This window comes from Leptonychotes weddellii, chromosome 3 (assembly GCF_054177405.1).
Source record: "Leptonychotes weddellii isolate Sample4059 chromosome 3, ASM5417740v2, whole genome shotgun sequence".
NCBI lineage: Eukaryota > Metazoa > Chordata > Mammalia > Carnivora > Phocidae > Leptonychotes > Leptonychotes weddellii.
Genome location: NC_138371.1, coordinates 162592559 through 162619200, shown reverse-complemented (window position 1 = coordinate 162619200; position 26642 = coordinate 162592559). Strand labels below are relative to the sequence as shown.

General features: G+C 44.7%; 1 protein-coding gene across 1 annotated transcript in view; it reads left to right on the top strand.

The window, feature by feature from the left end:
- Nucleotides 1–26642, top strand: part of DZIP1 (DAZ interacting zinc finger protein 1) — a 40665-nt gene that overhangs the window by 2334 nt on the left and 11689 nt on the right. Inside the window, exons 4-14 of the mRNA XM_081815106.1 lie at nt 42–270; nt 378–935; nt 7172–7256; nt 9968–10092; nt 12409–12570; nt 14748–14885; nt 16577–16639; nt 22250–22390; nt 22852–22900; nt 24331–24387; nt 25893–25949. Coding sequence (XP_081671232.1) covers nt 235–270; nt 378–935; nt 7172–7256; nt 9968–10092; nt 12409–12570; nt 14748–14885; nt 16577–16639; nt 22250–22390; nt 22852–22900; nt 24331–24387; nt 25893–25949 — 1471 coding nt within the window. The 5' untranslated portion in view covers nt 42–234. The remainder of the gene's footprint in view (nt 1–41; nt 271–377; nt 936–7171; nt 7257–9967; nt 10093–12408; nt 12571–14747; nt 14886–16576; nt 16640–22249; nt 22391–22851; nt 22901–24330; nt 24388–25892; nt 25950–26642) is intronic.

Genomic DNA, 26642 nt, shown 5'->3' with positions numbered 1-26642 from the left:
GGTGGACGCGCTCGCCCACGAGGTCTTCTCTGGTCCCGCAGGGCCCTGGGCGCACGCTGACAGCTCCCGGGCAGGCGCGCCCTTCGCTCCAGGTCCAGGCGGGGGCGCTGCCATAGCAACGGCCTGGACGCCCGGACCTTAGGCCGCCGCCGCCGGAGACCCTGCCATCTCCCGCTCCCGAGGGGTGGGGCGGCGGCGGCCCGGGCAGGGTAGACGGGACTGCCCGCTCCTCGGATGCCAGCGGAGGCGGCGGATTTGCTTCCAAGCATGGTAAGAGCGGGGAGATCGGGCTGCCTGGGGATGCGGGGCTGGCGGCGGCCGCGACTCCCCGGGACTCCCAGCTCCCCCACCACCGCCACGCTGTCTCCTTCCCGCAGCCCTTCCAGAAGCACGTCTACTACCCGCTCGCCAGCAGCCTGGAGGGTCCCGACGGCCCCGCAGCTGCCTCGGCCGCGCGATCCGCGATGGCCAGTGCCCCCCACAGCGCGGCGTCGGGCCCCCTGCCCTTCTTCCAGTTCCGGCCGCGGCTGGAGAGCGTGGACTGGCGGCGGCTGAGCGCCATCGACGTGGACAAGGTGGCGGGGGCCGTGGACGTGCTGACGCTGCAGGAGAACATCATGAACATCACCTTCTGCAAGCTGGAGGATGAGAAGTGCCCGCACTGCCAGTCGGGAGTGGACCCGGTGCTGCTGAAGCTCATCCGCCTGGCGCAGCTCACCATCGAGTACCTGCTGCACTCCCAGGAGTTCCTCACGTCGCAGTTGCACAACCTGGAGGAGCGCCTCCGCCTGAGCATGGCCGAGGGTGAGCAGAACAAGAAGCTCCTCGCCAAGCAGGCTGGGGAGATTAAGTTACTCAAGGAAGAGTGTAAACGCAGGAAAAAGATGATCTCGACCCAGCAGCTGATGATCGAGGCCAAAGCCAGCTATTACCAGGTGGGACCCTGCGTTGTGATTCTAATTCATAATCCAGTAAAACTTTTGGCCCCCACCAGCCAGGATATCCAGAATCCTTTCCTAGATCACTGCTCCGCCCCCCCCCCCGCCTTTTTTCCCAATAGTTAAGCAAAATAGTCATTGTAACCAACAGGTGACATGATTCATCACCTTCCATAGAGGACCACAGGATTAATAATTAATAATTAAACAATGTCCGCAGTGCTTTATTGAAGCCATCTAAATGCTGGTTGTTCAAGAAACCACCTCCTTCTCCGCGTGATGTAATGAAAAATAAACCATGTACAAATTGTTGAGGTCTGCCCCAGATGATGTGGTATGATTAAATTTGTGGGGGTTTTATTTCAAAATATTTTCAAACTTACAGAAAGGTTGTAGGAATAGTGCAAAGAACTTCATAAACCCCTCACCCAGATTCTCCAGTTATTAAATTTGCCACATTTCATTTATTTCCTCAGTCTCTATATACGTACTATTATTTTTGAACCATTTGACAGTAAGTTTCAGACTCCTGAATATTTCAGTGTGTATATTTCCTAAGAACAAGAACACTGCCTAATATAACAATATTAGTGATATAGGACAACAGTGTGTTTTAATTGAACAGGTAGTATTTAAAATATATTTTATTACTAAAACAACAGTATTTAAAAAAATTAAAACCTCTTGCTTTTCTGCTTTTAATCTCTATTATGGGTTAGACATTGAGCTCAAGATAAATATTGTAATTTTTGAGTATAACAAATCAATGTACTTATTTTTTTAATGATTAGAGTATCAACAATGTTTGATAAAGATAAAGATATCTTTGATAAAGATATTAAAGTAAGCAACAGGCTGACAAGATTGATTTCATTCCCTTATATTATAGTCACTTTAGCTAAATATGAGTAAAAAGGCCTAAGTGAATGGGACGCCTGGCTGGTTCAGTTGGTAGAGCATGCGACTCTTGATCTTGGGGTCGTGAGTTCCAGCCCCATGGTGGGAGTAGAGTTTATTTAAAAAAAAAAAAAAAAAGCCTCAGTGGACTTAGGGACTGGTGATTGCAGAGGACTGGCCATAGACACTAATGGTGTTGTTCATAGTGCTTAGGACTAACCCAACAGGAGCCTTGGGAGAAGTGTACTTAAGATAGGTGAACAGTTAGGAGAGAGTACTGTTAGAAAGCCTTAGTGTTTAGCCTTGCGTACACAACCCTGAGGTATAATCCTCAAATAACACCTGATGTTGCTAATTGCCTATTTGTTTCGTAAATGCCATTTAGAAACTACATATTTATAAATAGTGCTGATATGGCCTTTTATAAATATATTTATTATACATTGAATAGAATGGATTCTATTTAGACATTAAAATTAGTTTAGCTTGGGCACTTGAGTGGCTCGGTTGAGCACCCTACTCTTTGTTTTGGCTCGGGTCGTGATCTCGGGGATCATGAGATTGAGCCCTGCGTCAGGCTCTGCACTCAGCGGGGAGTCTGCTTGAGATTCTCTTTCCCTCTGTTCCTACCTGGTGCGTGCCTGAGCGTGTGCACACTCTCTCTCACTCTCTTTCTCTCTCAAATAAATAAATGAATCTTAAAAAAAATATTTTAGCTTTGGTAGTAATCAGTGAAATGTTAAAACCTATAACGTAGAGAAATTTTAGACTTACGAACATTTTTTTCATTCTTTTAGTTACCATAGAAATAGCAGTCAGCAAAGATTTTAAAGTGTGAATGATATACATGAATAAAGGTAATGGCTCATTTTTATCAAGTGAGTGACACCTGCCAACTCGGCCACTCAGCGGACTCCCTGAATGAAAATGTCAGGTGTATGGCGTGCCCAGGTGTGACCATGAAAAGATAGAGGTGATCAGACCACTTTTTCCTACTCAGTGTAGTATAAATACACTCTGCTGTTTTTGGTGGCTTACCATTATCTCTTGATGGAGTCTTTAAGCAGTTGAGTGCTTTAGGGTGACAGTTCCAGAGTTAGACTGTGTAGTTTGAATCTTAACTATTCCACCATGCAAGTCATGTAACACCTAGACCTCCTTTTCTTCATCTGGAAAATGAGAACATTAGCAGTAGGTACCATAGCAGTAGGGCTATTCTGAGAATTCCATGAGATAATGCATGTGTGGCATAAGGAAGTCTCCGTAAACGTCTCATCTGTGAGCCAAGCTCACTTCTCTTGGTGGTGAGCTGTGGCTACCCGTGATCTCTGCGAGTCCTCGCACCTTTCCTAGGAGCTGAATAGCAAGCAGTTGCAGTGAGAATCAGTGATTCAGGGAGGGGACGTCAAGACTGCCGCTAAGAAAAGTTGGCACATAAACTACCTGGGGTTCCATGGGGTTACAATTATTTCAACTTCGAGGTTCCTGTGTTTGGGGATATTTGGCCTATGATAAAGTTTACAGGAAGACAATTGATTTTGTTGAAATAGCTTAGCCGGCAGTCATTAATTTGTGTTTAGAGACTTCCAACAGCTGGGGAAGTCTCATGGCCATGGGTGAAGGCCAGTGTGTACCAGTGATCTAGCTATCAAATTATTTTTTTAATTAAAAATTTAAAGATATCAGTGGATCATAACAGGACTTAGACTCATTCTAAGAAGACCTTTTGTTCTCATAGCTGGAAGACTTAGATTCCTCTCCATGCTTTAGCACGACAGGCAGATTTTGGAATCTGTCAGTGAATTTCTGACCCTGGTTGCAGTTTTTCAGTGTCTTGGAGTTGGAGATGAGTGTTGGGGATAGAAAAAGCATGCATTTTGCAGTCAGAGAGACGTAGGTTAAAATATGCATCTGATAACGCTGTGACCTAATTCATTCCCCACACCCCCAACCAACCTGCTCAGCGGGGAGCCTGCTTTTCACTATGCCTGCCACTTCCCCTGCTTGTGTGCACTCTTTCTCGCTCTCTATCTCTTTCTCACAAATAAGTAAAATCTTTAAAAAGAATAAAAATAAAAAGGCATCACCAAGGTCATCTAGGTTTTCTCCTATGTTATTTTTTAGGAGTTTTATAGTTTCGCATTTTACATTTAGGTTTGTGATCCATTTTGAGTTAAACTTTGTGAAGGATGGGAAGTCTGTGTCGACGTTCATTCTCTTGCACGTGGATGTCCAGTTGTTCCAGCACCATTGTTGAATAAACTATCTTTGTTCCATTGTATTGTTTTCACTCCTTTGTCAAAGATCAGATGATGAGATTTATATGGGTTTGTTTCTGGGCTCTCTCTTCTGCTCCATTGATCTGTTTGTCTATTCTTTAGATAATACTATACTGTCTTGATTACTCTAGCTTTATCTAGTGAGTCTTAAAGTTGAGTAGCACAAGTCATCCAACTTTGTCCTTTTCCTTCAATGCCATATTGGCTATTCTGGGTCTTTTAACAAACTTTAGAATCAGTTTGTTGCTATTCACAAATCACTTGCTGGGATTTGGATTGGGATTGCTTTGAATCTATAGATCAAATTAGGGAGAATTGACATCTTGACAATATTGAGTCTTCTTATCCATTAACATGGATGTTCACTTACTTAGTTCTCCTTTGATTTAGTCCTCAGACTTCAAAGCTTTCCTCATATAGAGCTTGTACATATTTTGTTGGATTCATACCTAAGTACTCATTTTGGGGGGTGCTAATGTAAATGGTGGTGTGGTTTTTATTTCAAATTCCACTTTTTCATTACTGGAATATAGGAAAGTTGACTTTAGTATATTACCCTTATGTCCAACTTTGCTATACCTCGTTATTAGTTCTAGGTTGTTGTTTTTTTTTTTTGTCAGTTCTTTTGGATTTCCTACATAGACATTAGTGTCATCTGAAAACAAAGAAAATTCTGTGTCTTCCATCCTAGTCTGTATATTTGTTATTTCCTTTTCTTGCTGTATTACATTGGCAAGGACTTCCGGTACAATGTCTTTCTCTACAAGCTTGGAGGTGGTGGTTTGCCCTGTGTCTTCTCTTTTCTTATGGATCCAAGAAGAGTTGTTGATTTTTTTAGTCTGTTCAGCTTTTTACTTATTGTTAGGAGGGAGTGGCAAATTTCAAGCTCCTTACCTGCATATTCAGAAACTGAAAGTCTTCTAACTTTGTTTTGATGTCTTTTTCATATAAAAGTTTTTCATCTTTTTTTAATTTTTATCTTAAAGATTTTATTTTTTATTTATTTATTTGAGAGAGAGCGTGCAGAGAGAGAGAGAGAGAGAGCATGAGTGGGGGGAGGGGCAGAGGGAGAGGGAGAAGCAGACTCCCCATTGAGCAGGGAGCCCCGACATGAGGCTCAATCCCAGAACCCTGGGATCATGACCTGAGCTAAAGGGAGACGCTTAACCGACTGAGCCACCCAGGCACCCCAGAAGTTTTTCATCCTGATGCAGTCAAAATGTCAGGCTTTTCTTTTGGGAGTAGGAACCCCTTCTTACCCTGAGCTCCTGGCTTTTCTGTATTATTCAAATAGTTAAAATATCTATTTTCCATTTTTAGAAATTAAAAGCCACACATTCTAGGTTTCTTCATCCTTTCCTTTCTCCAATGCTGTGCATGGCCTTACAGCCCACACTGACACCTGAGTCAGGGCAGTCCGTAAAGGACTATGAGGAAACCCAAGCAGTCAGCAGCAGCAGAGAAGGCTGGAAAGATACGTTCAACGTTCCCTGAAATGCAACGCCAAGAAATATGCCATACTGTAGGTTTTCTGGGAAAGAGAATGTGAACTTGCCATGCAGTTCTCCTGATTCAGAGTAAGGCAATACTGTGCATGAGTAGAACATGTGAATAGCACAATGGGGATGAAACTGCAAAATCCAAACTGGGAGAAACTCTGCAGGACACATGTTCCATTTCTTCGGCAAATGAATTGCAAGGAAAAAGAGAGCTGGAGGGTCAACTTACAGATCAGAAGAGAGTTGAGAGGCGTGATAAGCCGTTGCAGGATATGGCCTTATTTGGATCCTGATTCAAAACAAACTGTAAATTTTTTTTCTAAGACATTGTGTGAAATATTGGAGAAAAATAATATTTTTAATGTGTTGATATTAAGGAATTAATTTTCACATTTTAAGAGGTGGAATAATAATATTATGATTGTGTTAAAAGCAGCAAGTCCTTTTAGAGATAGAGTCTGAAATACTAACCAATGAAAATATATAATATCCATGGTTTAATTCAGGGTAATCCAGGGACGAAGGTATAGATGAAGCAAGTTGAATTTTTGCTTAAAATTTGAATCAGTGTTAAAGTGGAAAATGGAGATATTGGTAGAACTGATTTTTTTTTTCAGTAAAATTCATTTTAGGAAGCTAAATATTTCTAAGCATGTGTTCAGTCATTTATTAATGCTGGGCTCTGGGGATAATGCTATGAATAAGATAGACAAGAGCCCATGCTGTCAGGACTATGACGTTCTGGAACCGAGAGGCGCTGGGCAGGAGACAATAAACAAGTGAAGTGTGTCCATGTGGAAATAGTAATGGGTGAGATGTTGCAATGTTGACAGTAAGGCAGCGGGATGAGACGGTGATGGCAGGAGGACCGCGCGCAAAGGTCTGGTTGAGGACGCGCCATTCCTCCCCGGTGTGGAAGATGCTCCACGGAAGACTCCTGCCTGTCAAGAAGGAGCCAGCGGAGAAGGTCTGGGGAAGATTCAGGCGGCACAAGCCAATGCAGAGGCTGAAGTTGGTTGGCTTGAGGGACAAAAAGAAGACCAGCATGGCTGGAGTGTCCCGAGCAAGTTGGTGGACAGGCTGGGAACCACCTGTCTAACGGGAACAGCATCAGGGGTTCCTGCAAGCACCAGGATGGGCCACTTTAGCTGCCAAAAGATAGCTTTCACTGTTTGGGGACAACACCCTGGTTTATAGTTGTCTTTCTAGTCCTGCTTTTTTTTTTTTTTTTTTTAAAGATTTTATTTATTTATTTGAGAGAGAGAATGAGAGACAGAGAGCATGAGAGGGAGGAGGGTCAGAGGGAGAAGCAGACTCCCCACTGAGCAGGGAGCCCGATGCGGGACTCGACTCCGGGACTCCAGGATCATGACCTGAGCCGAAGGCAGTCGCTTAACCAACTGAGCCACCCAGGCGCCCTCTAGTCCTGCTTTTAGTGTCCCCTACCAGGGTGGAAAATTCCCAGGAGGTGGTGCTTTAGATACCCCAATTTTAATTGAACTTAGGTGGGGGGGACGCTCATTACAGACCCTTAGATTTGTTGCTCTCTCTTTTTCAGTGCCATTTCTGTGACAAGGCCTTTATGAACCAAGCTTTTCTACAAAGTCACATTCAGCGCCGCCACCCCGAAGATTCTCATCTCGGTAAGTCACAAGCTCAACTTCAAAGAGCCGTTTTCCTTTGGGTACCTTTTTCTTTTTTTGTTTAGTGAGACATGGTCCAGTGCATCTCTCCGTCCTTTGAAAAGAAAGTATCATAGTCTTTGTTCACTCATTAAGTAAATCTTGTGCCCCAACTACGTGCCACGCACGGCACCAGGCCTGGGGATACGGGTGCAAGGGAAACAGACCAAGTTCTGCCCTCTGGAGGCTTAACGTTCTATTAGGAAGGGCGGAGAAGGTACACAAATAAATGAGTGGTTCTTTTCAAACGGTGGCAGATGCAACAAAGGAAATAAAACAGGAGAATGGGCTGGAGGTGGTCAGCAAAGGCTTCGCTGAGGAGGCACTATTTGATCGGAGACCAGAATGATGAGGAGGTCCCAGCCTAGGGAAAATCTGGGAAAAGAATATCCCAGGCACAGGGCGCTCTGGATGGTGGGGGAGGGGAGGGGGAGGCAGCACGGTGTGTTTGAGGAACAGATAGGTTAGCAGAGTAGAGGGAGCAAGGCAGTAGTGTGCGGGGCGTTGGAGGGGAGGAGTCTGGGTCACGGGACCTTGAAGGCCCCCCCCAGCCAGGAATGTGGGTAGCTCCTGGTGGAGAGCATAGCGGCAGTGGTGGAGGCAGGTGGAAGTGTGAGGGGGGCTGCCAGAGTAGCCCAGGTGAGTGACATGGCAGCAGGACTGGGACGGTACCAGGGAAGATCAGAGAAGTGAAGATGGAGAGGACATGTTCCACACAGAGCCCGCAGAGGTGTGACTTGGTGTGAGAGCAAGAGGTAAAGAAAGACAATCCTGGGTTTTTGTCCTCTACATTTGGGTGAACGGCGGTGATGTCTTCTCAGATGGGGACATATGGGCGGAAGCGGATTGAGGAAGGAAAGAGAATGAGAGTTCGTGTTGGTCAGGGTACACTTGAGTCACACATACAGTCGCTATCCAAGTGGAGATGTGGGGGGTCTGGGGGTCAAGGGAGAGGCCCAGGCTGGAGAGATAAATCCAGGAGTCCTTAGCAGAGCTGGGCTGGATGAGCTCACCTAGATAGGGAAGGGAAGATGGCCGAGGGCCAGCCCTAAGGTTCTCCCAATGTGAGGAGCTCAGGAAGAACAGCCGAGGGCAGTGAGAAATAGTTATGGAGGCAAAGGGAGACCGGGGGAATGTGTTGTTATGGAAACCAAGGGAAACGGGGGTTTCAGGAGGGATCCCAGTGGTCAGTTTATTGAAAGTTCTGAGGCACAGAGTAAGATGAGGACCAAGAATTGATTATTGCTGTCACGATGGCTGCTGTTGACTTTGACGTAGCAGCTTCAGTGCATTGGTGGGGACAGAAGCCCAAAGGGAGGGAGCCGAGCTGAGAATCAGGTGAGCAAATGGCCAGTAACATGTGCTGGGAAGGACAGCAGAGACATGAGGCATTGTCTGGAGGGAAATGTGGAACCAAGGGAAAATTTTTGTTTCCTTTGATGTGGGAGATACGAAGGTTTTTTTGGGTCCTGAGGTATAGAGGGGGAAATTAAAGAAGCAAGAGAGGGAAGGGGTTGTGGCTTATCAAGGAAGCAATTTCCTGTTATCTCAGTGTTCTTAAGGGAAAATAAATGCCAGGCCTTATTTCTCCATCAGCAGACAAAGCATTCTGCCGATTGCCTACAGACCGGTAACCCACAGAAGTTCTCATTATGGTCTTAAATGCTTTTAGCATCTCAATGTGTGTGCTCCTAGCTTGATAATAAGTGCTTGCTTCAGTCTCCTTTTTGGGCCAGTCTGTTTCCATTCCTGCTATTTCAGACAAATAGACTTATGTCGGAAACAGCTAAGCTTTGTATAAACAATATGAACAGCCGAAAATTCCATTTGTAAGTCATGGACCACTGAAAGCATTTAGCAGTATATTGGAGAAATTGGGAAGATTAAGTATTTTAATGAAACTACCATTCTTCAGTGTGAAACTGACCTTCTTTCTCTTCTGTTTCAGTATCTTATTCTATCTCATACTCGTTTCAGAGAGTATTTCAGACTCTGAAATGAGTATTATTTCTTCAGGTCATCTTTGAGATTCTGACTTTCTACTTTGGTTTCCATACCTTTCATGTCTACACTCACAGACACATGTATATCCATTCAGTCATGTGCACATCTTCATGTAAGTACATGTACATAATAAGTACCTTCCCTTCACTTGTTGCTTCCTTTTACAACCTTTCGGTACCTCGTTTTGGCCCCGTGGACAGCATATGGCCCCAGTTTGCATTTTGAATGCCAATCTCTGCTTGTCTGAGCACTGATGGGGTTCTCAGGAGAGCGTGGTGGGAGCCAGAAGGACAGTGACCATAGCGATTTCCAATATGGCGGTACCTGTAGTGGAAGCCAGGGCTTCCTTTCTCTACTCGAGACTGGCATCCCCAACAAGAGCCCAGGATTATTCCTTGTCACCATTATGGTTCCCTGAATGGGCTCTCACACTGTCTCTGGAGGATAATCCAACACAGTGGCTGAAATAATCTGCTACAAGTAATTCAGCGTCCCCTAAGTAAACACTACCGAGCAAAACTTGGCTCGTGTGGCATGAAAAAGTAATAGTATCCCAAAGTCAGAGCACTTTCCTTTGTCTTTGTCTTATCAGTAAGACCATACCCCATAAGTTTTCAGATAGGTTTCAGAAGAGGTGGTATTTTAATGGCGTATTTCTGTTGCAACAGAGTATAAGAAAAAGGCACAGACTGATAAGCTCCAGAGTGAGATTGATATGCTGAAGGAGCAGCTGCAGCTCACCAGGTCTCAGCTGGAGGCTGCACAGCACGCCCACGCTGTCAGGGTCTCTAAGGTAGGGGGCTGAGTTCTGAAAACGGTGGTATGGTGGGAAGGACGGGTGTGAACTCCTTTGAAATGTTTGGTGGAATTCACCAGTGAAGCCATCTGGTCCTGGGCTTTTCTTTGTTGGGAGGTGTTTGATTACTGATTCAATGTCCTTACTCATTATTGGTTGGTCTGTTCAGATATTCTATTTTTTTCATGATTCAGTCTTGGTAGTTTGACTTGTTTCTAGGAATTTATCCATTTCTTTGAGATTGTCCAGTTTGTTGGCATATAACTGTACATAGTAGGCTATTATGATCCTTTGTAATTCCATAGTGTCAGTTATAATGTCTCCTCTTTTCTTTATAATTTATTTGAGTCCTTTTTCGGTTAGTCTAGCTAAGAGTTTGACAATTTTGTTTATCTTTAAAAAAAAAAACCCTCTTAGTTTTGTTCATCTTTTCTATTGTTTTTCTGTTCTCTGTTTTATTATTTCTGCTCTGATCTTTATATTTCCTTCTGCTGACTTTGAGCAGTTTTTTTTTTTTCTTGAGGTATAAAGTTAGATTGTTTATTTGAGATCTTTCTTTTTTTCTCAATGTAGACGTTTTTAGCTGTAAATTTTCCTCTTAGAACTGCTGTTGCTGCATCCCCTATGTTTTGGTATGTGTGTTTCCATTTTCATTTATCTCAAGATATTTTTGACTTCCCTTTTGACTCCTTCTTTGATCCATTGGTTGTTCGGGAATGTATTGTTTAATTTCCATGTATTTGTAAATTTTCCAATTTTCTTCCATTACTGATTTCTAGTTTCATACCATGGTGGTCAGAAAAGATACTTGACATAATTTTAGTCTTCTTGAATCTTGTTTTGTGACCTAATGTATAATCTATCCTTGAGAATGTTCCATGTGCACTGAGAAGAATGGGCATTCTACTGCCATTGGATAGTATATGTCTATTGGGTCCGTTTGGTACATAGTGTTGTTCAGATCCTGTGTTTCCTTATTGATTTTGTGTCTGGATGACCTATTCATCGTTGAGAGTGGGGTATTAAAGTCCCCTACGATTACAGTGTTGCTGTTTATATCTCCTTTTTGTTTTGTTAGTATATACTTTATAAATTTGGGTACGACAATGTTGAATACATAAATATTTACAATTCTTATGTCTTCTTGATGATTGGCGTCCTTATTATTATATAATAACCTTCTTTGTCTCTTGAGTTTTTTTTTTTGTTTTTTATTTGAGAGAGAGAGAATGAGAGACAGAGAGCATGAGAAGGAGGAGTGTCAGAGGGAGAAGCAGACTCCCTGCAGAGCAGGGAGCCCGATGCGGGACTCGATCCTGGGACTCCAGGATCATGACCTGAGCCGAAGGCAGTCGCTTAACCAACTGAGTCACCCAGGCGCCCCATTGAGTTGTTTTTTTTTTTTTTAACGTAGGCATTTACAGCTATAAATTTCCCTCTGAGCACTGCTTTGGCTTCTCTGTTTCTTTCTTTTTTCTTTTTTTCAGTATGTTGTGTTTTAATTTTCATTCATCTCAAAGTATTTTCTATTTTCCCTAGTGAGTTTTTTGTTGGCCCATTGATTGCTTAAGAGTACGTTGTTTAATTTTCAAGTATTCATGAGTTTTCCAGTTTTTCTTCTGTTATTGATTCCTGGCTTCATTCTGTTGTGGTTGGGAATACACTTAGCATGATTTCAATCTTTTAAAATGTATTGAGAATCTTTTATGACGTAACATATGGTCTATCCTGGTGAATCTTCCATGTGCATTTATGTTCTGGTGTTGTTGGGTTCAGTGTTCTGTATGTTTGTCAGACTGAGTTTATTTATCGTGTTAAGTGCCCAGTTAGGTAAAAAAAAAAAAAAAAAGTGAGGGTCATTGAGAAATCAAAGGCTGATTGACTAGACTTTGAATTTAGCTTGTATGAATATGAATTTGTGTTTTTGGGGGGTGAGATGGGGCTATTCTATCCAAATTGTTACAGTATTGAGAATGGTTCTTCTGCTCAACAGACATTTTCTTTTAAAGTATTTTTACATTTTACATATTATTGCATATCTACTCTGCAAGTTCATAGATCACAGAATTCTTGAGACTTTGGGCTTCTGTGTTTGTATTTTAAGAGGTGTAAGGACAAAAGGATGCTGTGTGCTGTTTTTGGTTTGGAAAAACCACTGTGTGCTTGGCCATTATATGAAGTGTGATTGTAAACCTAACTTATACACACAGTACTAGCTGCCACATTGGAGGTGAAGCTATGTCCATGTATTTAAAATTTTGCATATTTGCTTCATATCAGAACTTTTAAAGCCATGCATTAAAATAATTTCAGGAATATGAAATGCAAAAAACAAAAGAGGAAGAATTTCTGAAGTTATTTGATAGATGGAAAGAAGAAGAAAAAGAGAAACTAGTTGGCGAAATGGAAAAAGTCAAGGAAATGTTTATGAAAGAGTTTAAAGAATTGACTTCCAAGAATTCAGCATTAGAATATGTAAGTATTAAGCCAAAAAGTCCTCAGAGTGGGGCGCCTGGGTGGCTCAGTCGTTGAGTGTCTGCCTTCGACTAAGGTCATGATCCCAGGGTCCTGGGATCGAGCCCCGCATCGGGCTCCCTGCTCCGTGGGAAGCCTGCTTCTCCCTCCCCCACTCCCCCTGCTTGTGTTCTCTCTCTCGCTGTGTCTCTCTCTGTCAAATAAATAAATAAAATCTTTAAAAAAAAAAAAAGTCCTCATAGTATTGGTAGGGTTGTTGCCTTGAGAAGTGGCGTTAGAATGGCATTACGGCCCCAGATCTAGACATTACTTTATTGTGCCCAGACACCCCTCCTCCCAAGAGTGCTGAGGGAGCTCGAGACATGCAGAAGACAGAGCAAGTCAGCAAAGTTGCATCTTTGAGAATGGGAGCTTTAGCCCCAAATGCATGTGAAGAACACTTGATACATTTGAGGGGCAGGTGGCTGGCTCAGTCACTGGAGCATGGACTCTTGATCTCAGAGTTGTAAGTTTGAGCCCCACGTTGGGGGTAAGGATTACTTAAAAATAAACTGGGTGGCTCAGTTGGTTGGACGACTGCCTTCGGCTCAAGTCATGATCCTGGAGTCCCTGGATCGAGTCCCGCATCGGGCTCCCTGCTCAGCAGGGAGTCTGCTTCTCCCTCTGACCCTCCCGACCCTTCCCCCTCTCATGCTCTCTTTGTCTCAGACTCTCAAATAAATAAAATATTAAAAAAAAAAAAAAAAAGAAAAAGAAAGAGCCCTTGGTATATTTGGTACCTTTGGTCAGATCATAGAAGAGGGTCTCTCTTTCCTTTGCTCTTTAGGTTTAGATAGCCATAAACTCTGATTTTTGAAGCTTTTAGAGTTCGAAAGGAACTTTCTGGAAAGGCTGACACGGGTTACCATTGTGGAAGCCAACCCAGAAAGACAGAAGTAGAACCTTTTCCCAGTTCCCTGATCCCAGGCCTGGCCGGTGAGGAGGACAGGGGGTCTGAACAAGCAGAATGTGGCTAACTGAGCCTCCATCCCCTGTGGGAGCAGCCTTGGTCCACACTGCCGTAGCCACACGCATAGACAGAGACACGCCTCGCTGGGGTGGGACCTCAAACTCTGACAGTGGCTGTTGTCTTCGGGCTAAGAATTACCTGAGCTGGATGGGCAGCTCAGTCCTGCGTCACCCTTGGGGAAAGGAAGCAAGATCCTTGAGCTCCCTCTAGGGGACAAGCTTTGCAAACGAAAATGGAGGGATATTTTTGGAACACGGCTAAGGGCCTTTTCTAAAAACGCCTTGAACTTTTGCACAGAGGTTGGCAGACCACAACCTGTGAGCCGAATCTAGCTTACTACCTGTTTTTGTATGGCCAGCGAGCTAAGAAAGGTTTTAGTATTTCTAAATAGTTGAAAAGAGTCATAAGAATATTTCACGACAGGGCGCCTGGGTGGCTCAGTTGGTTAAGCGACTGCCTTCGGCTCAGGTCATGATCCTGGAGTCTCGGGATCGAGTCCCGCATCGGGCTCCCTGCTCGGCGAGGAGCTTGCTTCTCCCTCTAACCCTCCCCCATCTCATGTACTTTCTCTCTCTCTCAAATAAATAAATAAATCTTTAAAAAAAAAAAAAAAAGAATATTTCACGACACATAAAAATTACATGAAGTCCCCATTTCCGTGTCCACAAATAAAGTTTTATTGGCACCCAACCACATGTGTTCCTTTACATTTTGTCCCCGGTGCTTTTGTGTGGGGGCCATAGAGCTGAGTGGTTATGACCAAGACCTTATAGGTCTCCTGAACCCAGAATACTGCCCGGCTCTTTACAGAAAAATCCTGCCAGCCCGTCAGAGCTGGCCTCTAGTAGGACAGTCGATTTATTTATTTATTTTTAAAGATTTTATTTATTTATTTGACAGAGAGACAGCGAGAGAGGGAACACAAGCAGGGGGAGTGGGAGAGGGAGAAGCAGGCTTCCCGCAGAGCAGGGAGCCCGATGCGGGGCTCGATCCCAGGACCCTGGGATCATGACCTGAGCCGAAGGCAGACGCTTAACGACTGAGCCACCCAGGTGCCCCAGGACAGTCAGATTTAACAGTGGCTACAGCGTTCCCCAATTTCATTCTCTGTTTTCGTCTTATAAAAGTACAAACATCTGTACCAGTGGGTTTGCATCTTATTTTCTAGCAATTGTCAGAAATCCAGAAGTCCAACATGCAGATCAAGTCCAACATAGGCACGTTAAAGGATGCACATGAATTTAAAGAAGAACGTCCTCAGTATCCCCAGGATTTCCAAAATGTGATGCAACTTCTTGACAGTCAGGTATGTCCCCACGGGCAGTCACTGTAGGAGGGGCCTGATTTTAATTAGTGAAGCAGTTTACAGCAAGCATTACCCACAGAAAAGGGGTTTGTCTCTGTCAGCGACCATGAAGCTAATTCTTTTCTTCTTGTCTCCAGATACATAATAATAGGTGTTCATTAGATGCTTGTTGATTGACTAATCGATGTAGATTATAGAACAGTTGGCAAAATTGTTTCCTTTTTTGCTAACATGGTAGCACCTTGAATTGTTTGGGATTACCTTAGAGTTTATTTTTCATATTTCAGACATAGGTCCCACTTTCAAAAGTCATAGAAAGACATGCTGAAGCACTAACTTTATTTTTAGAGCATAAATATATGGCTACATTGGTGTACTGATGGTCTTTTTTCATTTATCAAACCTAATCGCCGTGGCCCTCTGTAATCAGCGGCCATTCCGGCAATTTTCGTCATACTAGTTTAGGGGAACATTGTTTTTCAAATAGAGATCAAATAAGAAACAAATAGAGATCAAAGTTTATAAATTCAGGACTTTGTTAAAAAAAACAATAATAACATTTAAAAAAAGTAAATGTGTTTTTGAAATATAGACGACTGCTTCTGTTGCATACTTTGCCACTCATGTCTTACCTCCCTCCCCGCAGTCCACCTTCCACCTTGCAGCCAGGCTGACCACGTCACTGTCCCGTCTTATCCTGACCAAGTCCGGAATCCTTAACCGGTAGTCAGAGTCCCTGAGGATCTGGACCCTGTGTCATCCCCCACCATTCTTGGCTTTACCTTGAAGATCCCGGCTGCACCAAACGGCTCATGGCTCCCAGAACACGGCTTTCTGTGTTTTGCTTTTGCCCTTGTGGCTTTCTCTATCATGCCCTTCTCAGTTTTTCAGGACCTCTGGCTTACTCCGTCAGCTGGGGCAACACCTCTTCTAGAGAGTTCTCCTGGACCTCTGGGTTATTGCATTTCTGTAGCGCCCCCAAGCAGGACCTGCTCACGTACACATTGATGGGGGCAACTCTCTGTTAAGTTTGCTTTCCTCCTGTGCAGGGCAGAGTGCGTCTCCCCTGGTCCTCCCCTCACTGGCCACGGCAGTCCAGCGAGATCCCTGGGACGTGGTAGGGGACCAGGAATCGTGTCCGGTACTGAACTGTGGATAGCTGCTCCCTGCAAGCTGGTCTCTCAGGAATTGAAAGACCCCATTACAAAATCCCAAGGCCCGACCTGCATTTCTTGTTTCCTTCCTGTGAGCTGTGTTGTCAGATCAGAACCCCAGGCCTCAGAAACCTCGGTGTTGCCTTTTAGCTCGTTAGATTGGCACACTGGCACGTATTCTTGAAAATAATATTTTATTGGAACACAGCCATGCCCACCCACTTACGTATTATTTATGGATGTTCTCCTACTGCTGGTAGTAGCAATCGAGCCAAGTGGCCTCCAGAGCCCAAAATATTTACTATTAGTCCCTTAGCAGAAAATGTTTGCTGACCCCTGCCGTAGAGTTTAAGATTAAAACCAAGTGCAGATGTGTTTAAACATTTTTGAGGCTTTATAGTCTAAAAAAAAAAAGCCTGCTAAAATGTCACCAAGGAGGTAGTTGGGTTCCATAGGTACCCACTAAAAAGCTTCCACTTCAAGTTGATTTTATTGCTGCAACTGCACATAAATTCCTCTGGTTTTCCTGTGTCGTAGGAAAGCAAGTGGACGGCCCGAGTTCAAGCTCTTCATCAAGAACACAAGAAAGAGAAGGGCCGGGTAAGACTAAGAAGCCAACGGTCTGTCAGTGGGTCATTTTTGAAAAGAATATATTTTTTTCCCTCTATGACAAAGGTAGAGAATAAAATTTGTGGAGAAACGTGTGACAAAAATTAAAATTGCTTATAATTCGGGGCACCTGGGTAGTTTAGTCGGTTAAGCGTCTGCCTTCGGCTCAGGTCATGATCTCAGGGTTCTGGGATCCAGCGCCACATCAGGCTCCCTGCCCCGAATTATAAGGAATTTTAAGCCTGCTTCTCCGTCTCTACCCCTCCCCCCTACTCGTGCGCGTGCTCTCTCTCTCTCTCTCGCAAATAAATAAATCTTATAATTCAATAACCACTGCTACGACTTTGTTATAATTTTTTTCAGTCTGTGTCCAATGCCTTAAATATTGTGTTTCTGTATTATAGAAACCCATACATGTAGTCTTACAAATTTTGAATCATGCTTTATAACCGTATGTGCTTTTTGTTTAATATATCTAAACATTCTCCTGTTTTAAAATAGACATCAAAATCGTGATTTTTTTTAATGGCTGGAGAAGGATCTTATGGATGTTTCATAAGTTACTTAGTGATTCCTTCATTGTTGAACACATCGTTTCTGACTTTTCCACCTTGCAGTGTGGCAGTCTCAATAATCTTTAAGAAAGGCAGGGATTGCTCACGTTAAAATCATTTTAATGAAAACAGTTTGATGATATTACTGCTTTTCAGCTGAGTGCATCACAAATTTAAGTGTGAAAGTGTTTACACCGGTGTAGAAAACCTAAAGTACTTTTGAGATTTTAAGACAGGGAAACTTGTGTTTCTTTTTTCACTTTGTATGTATTTTGTAGCCCTTTGTGTCCCCTGTGTCTTAGCCTGGTCGGCTGCTATACGGTACCAAAATACGGTAGACCGGGTCGCTGACAAACAACAGGCATGTATTTCTCATAGTCTGGGGCTCTGGGGATTGAGCAGAGAGTTTGTAAAGTGAGGTCGTGGCCGTCTGTGGGTGTAAGGCCCATGTTTATTTCTCCCTCTGAGCTGCAGATGGGCTAGCCAGCTTTGGACCTGATATCTCCGAGCCTTCCTGAGTGTAACATGTCTCAGATGATGTGCTTTTCCTTTGTCCAGTGGCGTCCTGGTCGGAGCAGTCAGGTGCCCGCCTTGAGCCCCAACTCTCCCTCAGTGCCCAGCTCCTAGCCGTCGGCAGGGCCTTCCATGTGTCTCATATCCGTGTTCTTCTGCACATTTCCATTGCTCTTCCCTTCCACTGAGGCCCTGCCGTTTCTAAAAGGACCCCATAACTCGTCTCCCAGTTCCAACCTACCCCTTTCCCAATTGCCCTCCAAAGAGCAGACAAGACCCTCTGGCTGCCGGCCACCACTGCGGCCTCATCCAGATCCTCTCTCCGGACCTACTCTTTCCGACTACACTAGCCTTCCGGTCACTTAGAGAACATGCCGGCCTTTTTCTCTTTCCACACAGGGTTTTTGCTGCTGGGATGTCCTTCCATTGGCTCTTCACAAGGCTGGCTCCATTCCCTCTGTATTAGAGTAGCAAATTACCAGCAGTTGGCCACCTCAGTGTCCATGGGCTAGGAGGCCAGGCACTGCCTGCCCGGGTCCTGTGCACAGGGTCTCACAGCTGCCCTGGGGGGTGTCAGATGGGCTGTGTTCTCGTCCGGGGCTCAGGGTCAAACCAAGCATTGTTCAGGTTATTGGCACTATGTGGTTCCTTCGGGTTCACCGTAGATCAGGACCCTTAGCTCCACAGCTCACTAGCCGGCTGTTGACTTCGTTAAGGCCAGCTGGGGGGCGACTGGCCCGAATAAGACAGGCCCACGCAGGGTAATCTTTCTTTTAACTCAGACTCAGCAGATTAGGGACTTTTTTTTTTTTTTTAAGATTTTATTTATTTATTAGAGAGAGAGCACATGAGAGGGGGGAGGGTCAGAGGGAGAAGCAGACTCCCCGCCGAGCAGGGAGCCCGATGCGGGACTCGATCCCGGGACTCCAGGATCATGACCTGAGCTGAAGGCAGTCGCGCAACCAACTGAGCCACCCAGGCGCCCAGCAGATTAGGGACTTTAATTGCCTCTGTCAAGTCCCCTCACTCTTGCTGTATTGTGTGGGGTGGAAGCATCTCTTAGATCCCACCCAATCCATGTCTTGGTCTGCTCACACTGCTATAACACAGTGCCACAGACCGGTGGCTTTAAACAACAGACATTTCTTTCTCACTGTTCTGGAGGCTGGGAAGTGGCTGCCCTCTCTGTGTGTCTTCATGGGGCAGGGAGAGAGGGAAAGAAAGCTCTCTGGGTTCTCCTAAGAGCACTAATCCCATCATGAGGACCCTACCCTAATTCATCCAAACCTAATCACCTCCCAAAGGCCCCACCTCCTAATACCATCACATGGGGGATTAGGGCTTCAACCTATGAGTTTGGTGGAGAGGCGCACAGACACTCAGTTCATAACTCCGCCAAGGGAAAAGGATTATACAGGGCGTGCACTCCGGGGATGCAAACTTGAGGGCCATTTAGAATTCTGCCTGCCTCAGTCCCCTCTGGCCTTGGCTTCCAAGTCACCCGACACCATCCTCCCTTACTGTTCCCACCACTTCACACGTGTAACTCTGATCACTGTCTCACATAGTTACTTGATTATTTATTCACTTGTTTATTGTGTGTCTCACCAGCCAGATCACTAGCCCTATGAGGGAGGGGCTCTACCTATTTCGTTTTTTGTTGTATTCCCAGCATCGACTAACGTACCCAAAATGTGATTGGCGTTCATTAAATATTTGCGGAACGAATGTGGAAGGTGGCTATTCGGCCCCCAAGGGGATTGTTCAACCTTGCTTTTGTGGGTGGAGAAATGTGGAGCATAGGGTTTAGAAGAGCAGGGTTGAAAGAGTCCTCTGTTGAGCATGGTATTTGAACCCGGGTCCTCTTAAACTCGGGGTCTTGCTTGTCAGCCGTGTAGCCTTGCTCGTGTGTAGGGCTTGAGGCACTGAGCCAGCTCGCAAGGAGAACAGGCGGTGACAACGTCGAGGAGTTGCTTCTCTGGGAGAATGTTCGAGCATCTCTTGGAGATGTTCTAAGGTAGTAGTTTTGAACCAGGGACGCACTTGAGAATGACCAGCGGCTCTTTCCCATAATACACATCCCGGCGCCACTGCCCGAGATTCTGATTCAGTCTGGGGTGCAGCATGCGTATTGTAGTTTTGGGCGGTGGGAGCACCAAACCCCAGATGATTTCTGCTTTGGAGCCACGGTTTGAACCACTGCCCTTATAATTTGAAGTTCTACTCTAATCCTCCAAGGCGTCTTCTAGCATTGGTATTAGGGACAGGCTTCCTGACGAATAGGGGAGGATGTTTAGTCCTTGCTCCTTTAAAGCCTCCGGTGTCCTAGACCGGCGTGGGAACTGTCGGTTCAGGGGCCCTCTGGCAGGAACAGAATGCAAGTGGCAGATCTGTACGCTTGGCCCCCGCAAGTCACGATGGAAGGACCGCCTGGTGGCGGGTTGGAGGAAGGAGGAGAGGTCTTCCCTGGTTCTGAGTGAGGCGAGCTGCCCTACGTCTTGGGTGTGTGGAGGCTTCGTGCTGCCACTAGGCTACGCTGCTCCATGTCCGTCATTGTCTGCTGGTTTTGCTAGCTTGGAAGCTGCTTTCTTCTTCCTTAATTTCTCTTAAACCCAAACAGAGGGGAGAATTCGATCAGGTTTAGTAATCTCGGCCTGAGACCTAACCATTAATTATTCCACATGATTGCTGCCTACTGGTCCTACAATGCACATATTGTGTTTCTCTGTTGAAGGGAAGTTGCGATTGCCAACTTTTTATTGCTTTACCTAGGTTCTTGGCAGTCTTTTTTTTTTTTTTTTAAATAACATTGGTAGGAGTTCAAAGGGAGTTACAGATAAACGATGGCATGCCCTTTGACCTGATAGAAGACTCCGTGGAGCCTGGAGCCTGTAGGGTGGTCACGTAACGGAAGGAAGGGACAGAGTACTGTGCTCTGGCGGAGAGAAAGAACCCAGTACTTGAAAGGACAGGAGGTCACAAGTAATGGGCTCGAGGGCCACAAACTTTCTGAAATAATTTCTGGCTATCCCTTGCTTAGATTATCACATTCCTCTCTCAGCAAACTCCTTTCTGTGCTTTTCTGGTCAATTCTCAAGTCCAGTATCGAAATGTTGCCATCCCTTAGTGTTTCTTGTGTCCCTTTCTTCTGGGCGATCTGGAATGACTCCACATCTTGTTGATCCTAAACTTCCGTCCCAAGCCCTGGGCATTTTCACTGGCTTTTCCTTCTATTTTCCAGCTCAGCGTGTTCCAAACTGCTTTGGGGTCCTCTTCCCGTGGTCTGTAAAAATGTAAGGAAGGTTCTTAACAGCGTTCTCCTGGGGGAGATTCTTGGCATCCACTAGGATATGAAAGGTTCTTTTTATTTTTATTTTACTTTTTTTTAAGATTTTATTCATTTATTTGAGAGAGAGAGAGAGAGAGAGCACGAGCAGGGAGGAGAGGGAGAAGCGGGGCTCGATCCCAGGACCCCGGGATCATGACCTGAGCCGAAGGCAGACGCTTAACGACTGAGCCACCCAGGCGCCCCTTGGCGACTTATTTCTACTTGATTGTTTGCAAGTGCTGTTTACTAAGATGTTCCGTGACTTAGTCACTAAATTTGAGAGCAGTACTTTGAAGCCAGACAAGAACGCTCAGGTCTGGGCTCCTCCCCTCCGGCCGTCTGAGTTCGGACCATCCACTTAACTCTCTCTAGACCTGAGTTCCCTCACCTGTACGGTGGCATCAAAACATGCATCCATAGGCTGCGGTGTGGCTGCAACAAGCTGAAGTGCTCGGTGAGGGTTTGTTAGGCAGAGCCAAGCGAGTCGGGAAGTGCTGCCTCCTGCCCTCTCTGCTCCTCCGAGGCGCCCTCGCCGCTGCCCCCTCAGCCCCCTCTGCACGTGGCCTCCATTCCAGGCTGTAGGCTGGGAATGCCTTTAGCTCCAGTGACCCACGTGTTTTTCCCCTCGGTGTAAGCGACTAGTGAAATTGTTCTAAGAATCTTTGCCTAAATCATTGAAAACAAATTCTTTTCGAAACTTTGTTTTAATGTCCAGTGTATGATCTTTCCTGACATGAAGTCTCTGAAGACGAATCTGTCTATGAATCTTGGGATCTTCCTGTTCTCTGCATCCCTCTCTCCCTCTTCCCTTCTTCCACCTTCCTTTTCTCAGGAAAGATTTATTGAGGTTGTACTTAGTCACTGGACATACAAATAATGAAGGGGGGCTCTCAACGCAGGCCCATGTGGACGCCTGAGGGGCAGGCCGGCGCGGGGTTACGGCCACTCTGTGGGAGCGCCCCGATGCTGGATCAGTGCTCATCCCTGCGGTGTGTCATGTGCTGTGTGCTCAAGTGCACACAGCTGTTCACCTTCTCAGTGTTGTGTCTTAGGTCACAGCTGAGGTCTTGGTACACAGTGACCAAAGATGTATTCAGTGACTTGAAGTGCACAGATAACCTGAGGCCAGCAAAGAACACGGGGTGTGTGCATACAGATGGTGGATTGGAGACATTACGCATGCCTTTATTTATTTATTTTTTCCAGCTCTTGTCACATATAGAGAAACTTCGAACCTCCATGATAGACGATCTCAATGCAAGCAATGTTTTCTACAAGAAAAGGATAGAAGAGCTAGGGCAGAGACTCCAGGAACAGAATGAACTGATTATCACGCAGAGACAACAGGTATATTTGGCTAGATATTAGCCCTGTTTTTCTTCAAGCAGTGCAATTTATTGAAGAACATTCTGTCTTATTTTAGAGCATTTGTAAGTTGGGTAAGATAAAGGAGGTAGAATATGTTCTTCCCTGTGGTTGTAAAAGTAAATCCAATAAGATAATTTTTTCAAGGTATTTTTTTAAAAAAAAAAACTGTAAAGAGCAAGCAAATTTATTCAATTAGAATTTAGAATAAATTTGAAGGTAGAGAATTTCTTTCTGTGATTACTTTGAGAAGCAGCCCAATCCAAATGCTACTTTTATACAATTTTTGCCTTCATATCTTTAAAGTCCATCTGTCCCCTGTCTTTGGAGGACTTCCATGAAAAGGTTAATTTACTAAATACCGTATCTGTCCATCATCCAGTATGTCCCTATCTAGTTTCAAACTTGTATCATTAAAACAAACAAACGGTTTTTCTTTGCAGATTAAAGAGTTTACCAGTAAACCATTAAACAGCGTCAGTGAACCCAAAGGTAAGGGGACCAGGATCCCAGTGTTGGAGGTGAGGCGGGCCTCCCTAACCGTACACCGGACATCAGAAGAATGTGGGGCCCCCGGCGGCTTCCGGGCACGAACATGGCATTCCTGTGGTGATTTTAATTTGAGTGGTCTGTCCCCTTGATCCAGAAAGTAGAAGAATTTTTAAATACCTTGACTGTCATTGAAGGGTCCTACCTGTTTTTTATCAGAATATCTTTATGCACAAAATCCATGTCCAGTAACCATACCTCTGGACTGATGTGTGATGAGGGGGAGTGACCGTTAAAAGCACTCGGTCTAGAGACAGACTGGCCTCAGTGTAGCTCTGCGAGTGTCTGCCTTCATTTCCTCAGTTCTAGAGTTGGAGCATTAAGAGTAACTACATCACATCACAGGCTTCTTATGAGGATTAAATGGGGAACATACATAAATTGCACCTGTTGGGCGCCTGGGTGGCTCAGTCGTTAAGCGTCTGCCTTCGGCTCAGGTCATGATCCCAGGGTCCTGGGATCGAGTCCCACATCGGGCTCCCTGCTCGGCAGGAAGCCTGCTTCTCCCTCTCCCACTCCCCCTGCTTGTGTTCCTGCTCTCGCTGTCTCTCTGTCAAATAAATAAATAAAATCTTTAAAAAAAAATAAAAATAAAAATAAATAAAAAAAATAAATAAATAAATTGCACCTGTTGAGCACTCATGGGGGTGAGCCATCGTGAAGGACCCCAACCTCAGTTACTCTAACGTACTGTAGGGGCTGGCTGCGTCCTTGTCAGCTGAGACAGTTGGGGGTTAAAGGTGTGTTCTAAGCATAGTGGGGGCACATCCAGCCTACTGACTGTGGCAGTGATAACCACCCATCTCCTGCTCCCTCAGGAGCGAGTCTAGAAGGGACACTGGAGCCAGAAGTGCATGCAAGATCTCCCAATAGAGCGTACAGCTTGTCTTACCTAGACTCCTTTCGAATAACCCAGCTCGTGGTTCCCACTCATCTCAGGTCATTAAAGGATACTTGTCTACTTGGGCACCGACTGGGGATTGGCAGTGGGTGCGTGAGCTGCGTTTCCTCCTTGTTTTTAGGGGCCCCGCAGGGGGTTCATTGACCTACATACTTGGTTCCTTCTTGTTTTGAAATAAAGGTTTGAGAAGGGCCAGGTTCCCTGTAACTTCTCTTCGAAACAGCGAGAGTTCGGGTAGTGAGCAATAGCTGTGTAATCACTCAGCATAAATATCTGAGTGGTAATAATTTTAGGGCAAGTTTTATAAGGATTTACGTTAAACTCAGTCTTTACCCAGCTGGGTGAGTCACCGTATGTTGGTAAATTTTGTTTATTTTTTTTCTGGGGGAAAAGATTAAGATAAGCACTGGCAAAATAAAACCCGTAACTTGTGATTTTTGTCATTAATTAATTAATTTTTTTTAAATTTCAGGGACTCCTTCAACTCGGCAAACTTTTGAATCTAAGCCAACTGCCCCAGCTGTACCTAGTAAGTTTCTATAAAAGGCTCAGGATTCTGAAGATATTTTTAAAGTGCTAAAACAATACACAACTTACTATGTTTAGAGGCTTTCCTTTGAAAACCGGTGTGTTTGGAGGTTACATAATGATCTATTTTGATTCCTGGCTTTGACCTAGTTCTAAAAACCCCAGACTGTGAATATCCATGTGATTTTGTGGTGATTTGCGTTAGCAATACCTGTTATTCTCAGTTCACCTAATCAAGGGACAGCTATAAATTCTTTGGCATTGCTTCAGTTTGAACTTGTGGTTTCCCAAGACATTACACTGTGTGACGATGTGACAGTGTGCTAGCTGCCCCATTTTAGCATCCCTGAGACTCAGATTTGCAGGCTTTGACCCGATGTTCTGTCAGTTGCTCACTTGAGGTGGGCTCAGCACGTCTGTGTCTTGGAGCCATCAGGATTTGGCTATAATCCACAAAGACATAATCTGTACAGTGTAGAAATGGACAGATTGTTTTCCTAATAATAGTTAAATAGTTGAAATATTTTTATTATTTTATTATTCCATTCAGGAAAGTGTAAGGGTGGAGGAAGCTAGGGAGCAAGCAGTCCCGGACAAGAGAGGACGTGCGTGTGAACGGGGATCTGAATACCAGGGGAGGGTCCAGGCTGAGGCTGGGCCCTGAGTGATGGTACCATTCATGTGGCCCCAGGACTGTAAGCTATGAAAAGGCATTGATGAGAGGGTTTGGGAATTTGGCCCAGTTGACTGGAAAATGCTAATGGTTTTAACTGCTCGGTTTTCTCAGGTGCTTCTGGGGACCTCTTTTTCTTTTTTTAAGGTTTATTTGTTTCTGAGAGGAGAGAGAGCTGGGGGAATGGCAGAGGGATAGGGAGAGACTCCTCAAGCAGACTCCCTGCTGAGCGAGGAGCCCAATGCAGGGGCTATCCGAGGACCCTGAGATCATGACCCAAACCAAAATCAAAAGCCAGGCGCTTTACCGACTGAGTCACCCAGGCACCCCAACATGGATGAACTTTGAAAACGTGATGCTAAGTGAAAGAGGCCAGTCACAAAGGACCACAATGTATGAGTCCATTCTATATGAAATGTCCAGAAAAGGCAAATCCTTAGAGACAGAAAGTAGATCCGTGGTTGCCAGGGGCCGTGGGGAAGCAGACTTGGGGAGTCATGGCTAATGGGTGTTTTTAGCGCGTGTGATGAAAATGTTCTAAAATTAGGTAGTGGTTATGGTTGCACCACTCTGATTATTTCAATTGTATACTTAGAGTTGTATATTTTATATTGAATTGTATATTTTAAAAGGGCAAATTATTTTTTGGTGTATATAGAATTGCTATTTATAGAATTGGTTTAGGTTAGCTGGTGATCATCACTTGAAACATGCGTCCCTTACGATCTGTATATAGCTTGACTAATTTGAGGAGGACTGGATCATCATCAAGTTGAGATGCTTATGCTTTCGTTACGGAAGGCTGTGAGCTTTTTCTCTTTCTGCTGTTTCAGTGAGTGCCTCAGCCGCACAGACTGTGGATGCTAAATCAGGTCTCACAATGGCACATGGTAAGTTTCAGCTAAGTCTCAGCATTTTATGTGCAGTTTCTGCCCTGAGTCAGACAACTTATTAACCACAAGTGCTTCTGTGGGGTAACTATGCAAAACAGAAGACGTTTTAGTGAATGCAGAGCAGTTAATAAAACTGCTGTCTTCATATGTAATATTATCATAAACTGTGAACATACCTGCCAAAGTCATAAAGTAAAAAATGTATATGTTGCTAGACTCACAAGCAGAGATCTTAACGTTGAGCAGTACTTGGATTGTGTATGATTTTGGGTGGAGAGTAGTAGGTGTTGGGTTAAGAAGGTGATTTTCTACTAGACCAGCCAACCAGCACATGCCACAGGGCATACGTGACTGTTTTTATAACTTTCAGTGTGGCAGCAAGTCACCTTTTTTAAGCAAACAGTTTCAGTGATTGGTTGGAAAAATCTAGAAAAGACATGTGATGGAAACCAAAGGGAAAAGTGGGAGCCACGGGAGGAGAGCACTGCCAGGAATCAGTTCCTGAACCAGGGCGCAAGGGTGGTAATTGTTAATTACGTGATCCAATAGACAGGGGGGATATCGGTAGCCATATTTTATTTTTATACTGTTAAGGCACTTACGGTTTTTGCAAGTATGTTTTTAGTCCATTGTTTGCCTACGGTCTGCTGTATATTAACTGAATTAAAAGATGGGATGGGAGGGGACCGA